The following is a 10,957-nucleotide window of genomic DNA, read 5'->3' as shown; positions in this document are numbered from 1 at the left end:
ATCACCACCACCACCACCTCCGATTACCACCACCACCGCCGCCCACCACCGCCGATTACCACCACCACCACCACCACCTCCGATTATCACCACCACCAACCACCGATTACCACCACCACCTCCTCCCACCACCACCGCCACCGCCTATTTAAGAAATGTAACAACATCAATGCAATCACAATTAAGTTCGGTTACATAATAATTTTATCGAGTATAAAAGACGCCAACCGCAACCTGATTCTGCCATGGGACCACTCCGGAGGTATTTTCCAACAAACCCTTCACTTTAATTTGATTTTGATTGCTTCAATCGAATAGAAATCATCAAAATAGGGTTTTAATAAGAGTTACAGAGCCATGTTCGGTTAGGCCGATTTTCCAAAAAACCCTAGTTTACTAACCGAACTTCTTGAAAATGAAGAACACGAAGAACAGTTCGGTTCTATTGGATTTAAAACTAAGTCACCGAACTCTCTGTTCGGTTGTTTCGCAAAATCTTTTAAAACTACAAAGTAACCGAACTTAGCCAATAGATGCTGGAACTTCACATTTTTTTTGTTTGTTAAGTTCGTTAACTTCACAATTTTATCGCAGAAACCGAACTCAGAGTTCGGTTGGTTAGCTGTTAGGTTCAAGTTTGCGAAAGAACCGAACTTTGTAAACTTATATACTATTATATTACGTAAAGTTCGGTTAGATCAAAAGTGCATGCAGTTTGCGAACCAACCGAACTTTGTACACCAAAGTTCGGTTAGTTGAGAACCTACCGAACATAACGCTGTAACTCCTAGAAATTCTATTATCTGAGAGTTCGGTAACCTGCGTGTTTGGAACAAGTAACCGAACTACACTTTCAGATGAGTTCAGTTACTTGTTCATCTCACGGAGCAACCGAACTACAGCTTCAGATGAGTTCGGTTACTTGTTCTTCATATAAAGTAACCGAACTGTTCAAAATCCAGTTCAAATCCGAATCATTTTGAAGATTAACAAATATTCTAGGAGAAGATGGAGATGAAGAATCAGATAAGTTTTCATCATTTGAATACTCAAACTTAATGAATTGGAATTTTTTTTTATTTTCCATGTTTTTCTCCTTCATCTTCTCTAACTCTACTCTCTCAATAATTCTACTCAACTAATAATAAACACATCTTTTAATTTAATCTCACTAATTGTTTTTAACTAAATCATTCACTAATCATAACCTAAAATTAATTAAGAGGGTAGATTAGGTATTAAATAAATAACTAGATATGGGGTGACCTAAAATTACTTCTAATGCCTTTACCCAAAATAAAACCATGGTCACTAAAAAAAACCATGGTACCCAAAAAATCGTTCTAAAACTTTTGGTTATTAAAAAAATAATTTTGAGTACAGGCCCATGTAACACGCACTCAAATTTGGAAAAATAAACTTGTTTTTATTATAGTAAGACGAGGGTATGAGACTCTATAGTAGTAAGATGAGGGTATGAGACTCTATAGTAATACATGCGCTGATGGCAAATCTAGGAAGTCATTAAATTACATATACATAAAACAATGTGGTTTCACGTCAACAAAAGAAAATAACACAAAACTACACATGGTTGATGAAGAAAAACCAAGGTCGGCATTAAATTAAGACTTACAGAATGCACGAAGGGTCTCGTCTAGGGCTTTTCTATCGTAATCACCTGTAAAAACACAATTGCCGATAGGACCTTTGAGAAGGATAAGCCTCAGTAGTCCATCAGCCACCTTCTTATCAACCTAAAGAATACACCAAAAAATCCCTAAGTAGAGTAAACATCATAGCGAAGAAACCAACATTCAAAAAGTGCATTGTGTTGAGTTATATTATTTCTTACAGCCATGAAAGATATGAACATCTCTACAGTCATCACATCTGGTGGGGTAATTGGCAGTTTGGCCTTTTGTAAAATATCATATGTCCGCTTCACTATTGATTCATCAATCCAACCTAGACGGTAAGACATATCTACTGCCATGACCTGCATCATCAAATATACTTTTCAGCAAATAAAAAGTCGATGGAGGAAAATTGAAATGTTGAACGCAAAGCTGCTAAAGAATGATGTACTGTTCCAGCTGCTACAGCTTCTCCATGGAGCCATTGACCATAGCCGAATCCTGTTTCAATTGCCTGAAAAATATAACAGCGGGAATTGGTAACATTTTAATTAGTGTTTCAATGAAGCCATACAGAAAAAACAGCACAACTTCAGTCAGATCAATGCGTCAAAGTGCAAGATCACTGGTTAGCCAATGCCAGCAGTGCTGCATATCTTTCTTTATAACATAAGCACAAGTCATAGGTAGTGCTGAGAATTCTTTCTAGTCAACACAACACGACACATATGATAATACACCTGAATGCCTGACTGCAAATATGCTCTAGCACTACTACCTAGGATAATTTTGATTCATCACTATTATAGGAATTCGACAAAGATACCTGCTCAAGGAAGAAATTAAGAAAATCCATCTTCTATCCCATTAATCCCTAAATGAATCTGAAATCGAACGCTAAATGGAAAGCTATATGGTCTATATGCAACTTAATAAAGGGAAAGACAAACTTTTCTAGAATGTATGTTAGGATACATGCATTTACTCATATCTTTCAACACCTATGTCAAATATGATCCATAAACATGCCTTTTTAACACAAAACATGTTAAAAGCTGAATCGTCAGAAAAAACATACGACCATGCATGCCAAAGTTAAGAAACTGGATTCTAAAATATATATACACAACAGGTCAATAGAACAGGTATAGATCATAATTATAGTGTCAAAGACATGAAACTTACATGTCCAAAGGTATGCCCCAAGTTCAGTGTCGCTCTCACTCCACCTTCCTTCTCGTCCAAGGATACAACCTCTGCCTTGTTTTCGCATGAACGCTTGATTGCATATGCTAGTGCACTGGGATCCCTGCACATAATTCAACATTCCAATTAGCATATGATCTCACTATATTACCAAAGCTGCCCAAGCATCTAAGCAAACAGCCAATGAAATTGCAAGGTATAAATAAACATATAAATCAATGTTTGCAGCATAACTACAGTAATAACAACAGATGAGCTCATATCACTCCGAACTTATATTGTGAATGAGAGGAGAATCCTATTGAGGAAGCTCTAAACGAGTTGCATATGTCTCACTATAAAAGACAACAGATAAATATAGTTTTAAGTGGTACACTTCAGTAACCACAAAAAAATCTATCACCCTCAGAATCAGTTAACATTATTATATGGGAGTATGTTTATGGCCGAGAATAAGACATAGACGTTCATATTATCCATACTTAGGTAGCTGCTGTCTGTTTGCTGCATAGCATCACAGAAATTATGAATCTAAGTAATATCAATACCTCGCCAACAGAGAGTCCATATGTTTTTCTTGCCACTCGAAGAACTCAGCATCCCTAATGAGTCCATATTTTATAACTTCAGCAAAACCAGAAGCTAATTCCCTCTCAGGCAGTGTATGTAATGTGTCTGTATCTACAAGTACACACTGGGGCTGGTAAAAAGCACCAATCAAGTTTTTCCCCAGTGTGTGGTTGATTCCAGTTTTCCCCCCAACAGAGGAATCCACCTGAAGAAAGAAAGTCAAAGGAATTAACCAATAAGTCTTTCAACAAGAAAAAGTAAAACAGAGTCAGCAACAAACCTGTGCCATGACAGTAGTTGGAATTTGAATGAAGTTTACACCACGAAGGAAAGAAGCTGCAGCGTAACCACACATATCACCAATAACACCACCTCCAAGAGCGACAAATGTGGAACGGCGATCAAATCGAGATCCTATGGCCTTGTCAAAAACTTTCATCAGAGTGTCCTATTGACAAATACATAAGCAAACATCAAAAATCAAGTTCCAATATGAACTGAAAAAGATAAAATAATCAGAATAGCAGATACCTACCATATTTTTATATTTCTCTCCATCTGGCAAAATCACACTCTCAACCGAAATACTCGGATTTCCATGAGTTAATGCGCTGACAACTTTATCTAGGTATAATGGCGCAACTGTTGTATTAGTTACCACGAGTACTCTCTTCCCATGTACGTGCCTGATTGAACAACAAAGAAAGCATAAATTCATCTCTAATGACTATCGCAACACGTTACTTTTATGTTTGAACCGTGCAAAATTTGATTCCATTCTAAGATGGTGATTTAAGTGACAACCCATCCTGCTTAACAAGACAAGAAGACAACTCATGTCCATATTAAGAAGTTCCAATCACAAGTCACAACTCATCACTGACAAAGTTCAACAAAAATTAAATAGATAAAGAAAATAATAAAGAAAATAAAACTACCCACCCACAACTCAATTATAAATCAACTGGTTCAAGCAATGGACGGAGCCCTGGTGACAAAGAGGAGACTTATTAACAGCTACTTACATGTTATTACTGCTACCAACTTGGTTTGCAAGTCATTTCATGTGCATACACTTGCTCTATTTAAGTTTTTATTGATGTATGTTTAAGGCCATAAAACATAACCATTTTGCAATATTTTGGGCACGATAAAGATGAAAAATATGTAAGGACTGTTGGAATTTCAGCTCCTTAATGATCATCACTTGAACCTAAACATGATACTAACCAACCTTACGCCGAAATCAGAACTTAACACTAGTATTAGCATACTCAACAACACACAAAAACAGTACCATATGCAGCAAGAACACTACATATAGTTCACACTAAAACAAATTGTAGTACAAGGAAATAGAACACACAAGACACTTAAACTTTCATGACTTATTATCAACTTCTATTTCCTCACATTACTTCATGATGGATGAGAACATATTTTCTTTGTAAAACATACGAGGCTAGAAGTGAGTCCTAGTCATACTAAACATGCATTAGCTTAGTCTAAACATGGTTTGTTGCCAAATTTAGTTGCTCAATTAACCTTTTCTAAACCAAGAAATGTAGTCATGCCTAGTATTATTGCAGTCAGGAGAGTCAGTCAAAGAATTACAGAAATTAAATAATCTAAATATCCAATCAAATAATTAACCTCATGTTTCTAAACCAAGAAATGTAGTCTAAGCACGGTTGCACCAATCAAGCATGAGACATCACATTATCTTCTTGTCAACTTTGAAGACTAGAGTTAATTGACCAAACACGATAAACCTTGGAAGACGACCTAACTTTGATTCCATTGATCATTTGTCTGCCTTCAAACAGAAATTAGGAAAGGGGAATAATTACGGTTTGATTAGTTGAAGAAAATAATGTGATTATCCATCTAATAAGTATGCGGCAATTCTTCTTACCAACTATTGCTGTCAAGTAAGGAATTTCGAAGAGTTTCGTAACTTGACCAACTTTACGCCAGAAAAAAATGCGATGTTTTTCGATTCTTTACTTGTGCCCTTTGAAGTTAATGCTAGTCGATCTTGGCATACTAACTCAGTTTTTAAGTTAACAAGACAGGGAAAAAAAGAAAAGCATACTAACTCAGTTTTTAAGTTAATGCTTCAGTTTTTTAAGTGAGTTAGTATGCTAGTCTATCTTGGCATACTAACTCACTGCAAGATAATCTTCTTTAACAATGATAATGTAGCACTGGAGTGGAGAAGCATCAAAGGAGACACATGCTATCTAGTATCTATGTACAAGCGAATAGACCTGCTGACCAGCTGGTCAGCTACGTACACTCCCGAGTATCATGAAATTTTTACCCAGTATTATAGACTTTAACAAAATTGTCTTTCGGAAAAAAAAAAATATCTGAAACAAAATAGACAACATGAAATGACATTGTGACCATCTTAGTCACTTCAAGAATGCAGAGAGCCCAGTGTTAAATAGTGCAGTGCTAATGTGCTACATAGCTAAACAGCAAATGCTAAAGAATGCGAGAGAAGAATCTTCTCTTTGGCCCAAAAACAATTTGAGGTGATAAGATACAAAGCCTATTTAGGTGCTGATATTTTAGAGAAGACAATACCCATGTTCGCTATACAAATCCTATCAAAAGGTTTAGACATAGAAGGGCAAAACTTTATATATAATGGAGCTTAACTTTATACTTTGGTTATCACTTATCAGTTATCACCTCTTTGCTCTTTCTGCAAACTTGTTCCTAGATATAAGTATAGCTTTGAACTTTCGTTACTGGTTACTGGTTAGTGTAACAAGGCCAAACAAAAAGAAGAAAAGCAAAAAAAAAAGTGTGAATGCATGCATATGCAAAAGCATATCAGGGCGGAAAAATCTTTAATGGTATAAAGGAACTTAGAAGAAATAATAAAGCTGCAGAAGAAAAGAACAAGAGACGAATTAAAATGACGATGATGTTCAACGTACATTTTTATAGATAAAAAGAAAAAGGAAACGTTATCCTGAAAAACCTCTTTACACACACATATACGTCGACAGTCAATTAAACTTGTCTCAAGTTGTTATCATCCAAAAGCTACAAATTAACTAGTGTGCTCAGCAGTTAAACAAGTTTTTGTTAGCTGTTAATCGAAGTGACCTGCTTACTAGCTTGTTCACAGTTTGCATTCACCACAGAGAGTCCGGAAACCTGGAGTCCAGAGACACACACTCTTAAAACAAAATAGCATACGCTTATGCATTGGGTGAGCAATTAACTCCAGTCGCACTAGCTATCTCATTTATTCCTACTTGGCTTCTCCCCTGTATGTACAGGCTAAGCCAGTTAAATCATTGAACTTTTAAGCTGGATGTGATTCTAACGGAATATGCAGTCTCGAAAAGCATAATGCTATATGAACTACATTTGTATTTAAAATGGGCAGAGCCATGCATTAGCACTGTTACTATGGATTGGTTTTTTCCACTTTGACGTTGTAACCCACTGGCTATTAAATCAAAAATGGGAAGCAGCCATGCATTGGCACTGTTAATATCCTGTTTTTTGTGTTAGAAAATGGGAGATGATGATTGCACGACTGTTACTGGCATACTGCGGATTGGTATTTAAGCATACCTCCAAAATAAGAACCTTCAATACTAATAAAAAATGGCATTTTTCAACTAAGGGGGCTGGTAATAAGTAAAATTTAAGAAAAAGAAAACAATAGGGAAAAAAGTATTACCTTTGAAGAAGATCAGGTTGTTCAAGAAGTCCAGAACCAATATAGATCGGATAACTTCTATTACCCAAATCAACATCAACAATAGTTGGTGCCCTAATTGAAGATTGTTCCATTACTTGAGCTGAATTTGCAGATATTATTCTACTCTTCGATTGAATTCTTAAAGATCCAATTCTATTCAATCGTAATGAACTTGAACGTATAAATGAAGATTTCAGTGATAAATTCCTCCCTCTAAGAAATAGATCAGAATTTTCTCGTACACACGAATTCTTGATAGCCAAATTAAGAGAAGGTGAAGCAGTAGTAGAAGAAGCCATCAAAAAATTGGGGAAGAATTAGAGAGGGAAACGAAACAAAACAAAACTTCTTCTGATTATTTTTGAAACCAGACGAGATGAAGTAGTTGAAGTAGCAGCCTCTTGGGGGTTGGTGAGAATTATTGAAAAATCGTGAAAAGCACATATGTTGCACGTGCGGAAATACCCGCCTACCCTCTTTGACGTCGAAAAGACTGAAATATCCTTTTAACTACCCAAAAGCTTTTTTCTTGCTGTAAAACCCTCAATACACTGACAAACGGCAAACTTCTAAAACCCTAAAAGGATCTGCTGGAAATCTAATTTAGTCGCCATTAGTGAGGTTATAGCTGAAATAATCGACATCTCCACCGATTTCCTCTGAAATCTGAAGCGGTAGAAATACTGAAATGGCGTATTGTAGAGCTCGTGATTTCTTGTTCTGCGACTTATGTGGTACTTTGTTATCTTTGGAGTCGTATAAGTACACAAAGTGCCAATTATGCAACTCAAAGAGAAAACTTAAAGGTAAAGTTTCCTGTATACTTTAGCTTTTCTATTTGTGTTTGAAGTTTTGATTTTGATTAGAAATCAGTTGTTTTGTTGAGCCTTTAAATTACGTTTGGCAAGAACTAGGGTTTTGAAATTGGGCCAGGTTATTTTGGTGGATAATTTAAGCCTTGTCAGTAGTGACCTAATTTCTGGAACTTGTTTACAACACAGTTACATATCAGATAAAATGTTAGGATATCCACATTGGTTAGATGTAAAGTTTCAATTGTAACTTTAAGAGTAACCTCGCTCAATTTCAAAACACTCAAAGTAGTAGCTTTTGCAGCTCTTGGTTTTGGAGTGTGACCTTAGTGCCTACTTTACTGCTCCTCTCTTTTTTGGGTGGGATAAGAGTAATATGATTCCGTCTTTTCTTCTTCAGTGGAATATTGGTATATGAATTGTGAGCTAACCACCTAGCAAGTTGTAATATAGCTTTGTAGGTTCGAAGATTTGAAATGACTATGACTTAAATGATGCTTGGTGACTTAAAAGTTCTATTGTAAATTTCTAGGCGTTAGCGCTCTCGTTCTTATTGGAGGTAGCTCTTGCAACTCTTGGTTGTTTGGAGTGAGACCTTAGTACCTTCTTTAGCTGTTCTTCTCTTTTTTGGATGGGATATCAGTCATATGACATTATGTCTTTCCCTCTTTAGTGGACAATTGATCTATGAATTGTGAGCTACCCACCTAGCAACAGCGATAAAACCTGAGCTATTTTGTAACGCAGCTTTATAGGTTCGAAGAATTGAAAATATGACATAAATGATGCTTGATGTGGATTTTACTTTGTTTGTTCCATAGTTGTTTTTTTTCAACAATTCTTGTGTGACACTGGAAGTTCAATTTTGTGGTTGTGTTAGTGTATGTTTTCTGTTTTTGGTGCGATTACATACTGAAAGACGAATTATTTCCTTTCCTTTATATTATTCTGTGCCCGTTATATTATTTGCATTGTTTAAGATCAACAATATAAGACTAAGTTTTATATTTGCTTATACAGTTATGCATGCCCCTAATTTGAGTTTTTGCTTCTCCCAGAGATTGCTGGAAAAGAAACAAGCTATACTGTGACGGCTGAGGTAAGCTTGTTCCTTTCTTTAAACCTAAGATCACTGCATCTTGAAAGCTAAGTTATCAGTAAATTCTTCTTATCAGAGTCAGAACATTTGTATATGTGAAAATCCTGGTCATCTAGATTTTTCCTCTCAATCGTTATTTCTTGAAGTAGTTGTATGACTCGTTGTTTGTGACTAGAAGAATAAGAAAAGTGGGTGACGATGTTTTGAATCTATATTTCTCAGCAATTGCGCATAACACTAGAGAGAAAGCCATAAAATTTGCAGGGTTTTGTATGTCTCATTCCCGACATCCTTCTGAAATATACATCAGTGTGTCTCCCTTCTTTTTGGTAACACATTGATAATAGCAATGTCAAGGCAATACTAAGCTATTTGATCATCTGTGTGTGGTTTATAGCCAAACTTTATTTCTTTCTTGTGTTCGTACGAAGCATTGTTTCTCTGCTGCTGCAGCTGTGCATCTATAAGTCGGGTTTGCAGTGCAGTCTGTTTCATTGAGATTATATATTGTTTTCCTTGCAGCATATGTTGTTTCCCAAATATTCACAGTTGTAGTTGCCTTATGTATATGTAACACATGACAAATGAGATGAAAATGAAATAGATAGAAACTAAGAGATGCTATCTCAACAGTCTTGTAAACCTAGTAAAAATGGCAAAAGCCTCCTAACAGTTTTTCCTTTGTTCGATCATTATTCTGGGAGTTTTAACTATGTCTTCCTTATATATTTGTTTTATGGAGTGATATAATTCTGGGAGTTTTAACTATGTCTTCCTTATATATTTGTTTTATGGAGTGATGTAATAGTTGTCAATTGAAACCAAAAAGAAAGAAAGAAACGAAAACATTCATACTACTCCCAAGCCTTGTTAATAGCAACCATGATTCAATCAATTTTGCTTTTTCCAAATTTCATTAGGATATTAGAAGAGAGCTGCGAATTGAACCATTTGTAAAAGTAGATGGAATCTCAACTGATGAGGGGCAAGTACAAAGATCTACAGTAAGTATTTGCATCCCTTTCTAAATGGTGTGTATTTTACTTGTTTAACATGCACAATTTTAATAATGTATCTGGTCTGGAACAGGTGAATCAAGCTTGTCCGAAGTGTGCTAACCCACAGCTTGAATATCACACGAAGCAGGTAAATAATTTAAGACATCACAATTTTCGTTTCCCTCCAAAATCCTTTTTGTTTGTTTTCTGTATCGTAGGATGAACCATGTTTAATAGGACTCACTCGTCTAATCTTGTTCCACTTCTTCTATTTCTACGCTTGTGCAGTTGCGGTCTGCTGATGAAGGGCAGACAGTATTCTACGAGTGCCGTAAATGTGGACACAAGTATAATGAAAATTCTTGAGTATTCATTTGAAGTATCTGAACAAAGACATCATCCTAGGTAAAACCTAAAATCTTCTGGCGTCCTGCAATTACAATGGACTAGAAAGGGGTAGATTACCAATTTTGCAAAGATGGCATGTGGTGTGCTCCACATTACATTTTGTATTTCGGCCTCCATAATGAAAAAGTTGTATTTTAGCTGCTCTTTCTCTTTGAAAAATTTGTACTGGTAGGAGTTGAAAACAAAAACAGCTATCTAGACACCATTGCCACCAATATTGTACTTTTTTGCCATTTTTGCATGAGATATATTGTCAGTTCACTAAGGTGAGCTTCATGCTTCAAGGGGTGTTGGTAAGACTTTAGAGTAGAGCAATATGATGCATTTCTGACCAATCAAATAGCTGTTTACTTGTGGATCTCTGATGTGCTACCACTATGTCATGGATGCAACATATAACAGACGAAGTCTTGTCCATGAGTTTTGTCTGAGGACTGGGCCAGTGGGGTTATTGATCCAAACTTGTATGTCTCTAGTTTCATTGCCTGTCTTTACAC

General features: G+C 36.0%; 2 protein-coding genes across 2 annotated transcripts; one reads left to right on the top strand and one right to left on the bottom strand.

Annotated features, from left to right (window-relative positions):
• Positions 1-1,405: 1,405 nt before the first annotated feature.
• LOC113290933 (3-dehydroquinate synthase, chloroplastic-like) lies at positions 1,406-7,539 on the bottom strand. Its single transcript, XM_026540517.1, has 8 exons — positions 7,123-7,539; positions 3,949-4,099; positions 3,694-3,861; positions 3,392-3,618; positions 2,823-2,946; positions 2,089-2,151; positions 1,856-1,999; positions 1,406-1,757 (listed from the first exon to the last, which is right to left on the bottom strand). Exons 1-8 carry the CDS (start codon positions 7,440-7,442, stop codon positions 1,626-1,628), a joined length of 1,329 nt encoding a protein of 442 aa, XP_026396302.1. The 5' UTR covers positions 7,443-7,539; the 3' UTR covers positions 1,406-1,625.
• Positions 7,540-7,679: 140 nt separating this feature from the next.
• On the top strand, positions 7,680-10,744 carry LOC113290939 (DNA-directed RNA polymerase I subunit RPA12-like). Its single transcript, XM_026540525.1, has 5 exons — positions 7,680-7,949; positions 9,014-9,054; positions 9,975-10,058; positions 10,144-10,200; positions 10,341-10,744. Exons 1-5 carry the CDS (start codon positions 7,832-7,834, stop codon positions 10,416-10,418), a joined length of 378 nt encoding a protein of 125 aa, XP_026396310.1. The 5' UTR covers positions 7,680-7,831; the 3' UTR covers positions 10,419-10,744.
• Positions 10,745-10,957: the final 213 nt, after the last annotated feature.

Source organism: Papaver somniferum, chromosome 1, assembly GCF_003573695.1.
Source record: "Papaver somniferum cultivar HN1 chromosome 1, ASM357369v1, whole genome shotgun sequence".
Lineage (NCBI taxonomy): Eukaryota > Viridiplantae > Streptophyta > Magnoliopsida > Ranunculales > Papaveraceae > Papaver > Papaver somniferum.
The sequence above is the reverse complement of the archived record's forward strand: the minus strand, read 5'-3'. Positions and strand labels throughout refer to the sequence as shown.

Coding starts and splice junctions, on each gene's coding strand:
- LOC113290933 (XM_026540517.1), bottom strand. CDS start 7,442: ATGGCTTCTTCTACTACTGCTTCACCTTCTCTTAATTTGGCTATCAAG. Junction 4,100..7,122: donor CAACCTGATCTTCTTCAAAG/GTAATACTTTTT, acceptor TTGTTCAATCAG/GCACGTACATGGGAAGAGAG. Junction 2,152..2,822: donor TGGGGCATACCTTTGGACAT/GTAAGTTTCATG, acceptor TATATTTTTCAG/GCAATTGAAACAGGATTCGG.
- LOC113290939 (XM_026540525.1), top strand. CDS start 7,832: ATGGCGTATTGTAGAGCTCGTGATTTCTTGTTCTGCGACTTATGTGGT. Junction 7,950..9,013: donor CTCAAAGAGAAAACTTAAAG/GTAAAGTTTCCT, acceptor TGCTTCTCCCAG/AGATTGCTGGAAAAGAAACA. Junction 9,055..9,974: donor GCTATACTGTGACGGCTGAG/GTAAGCTTGTTC, acceptor AAATTTCATTAG/GATATTAGAAGAGAGCTGCG.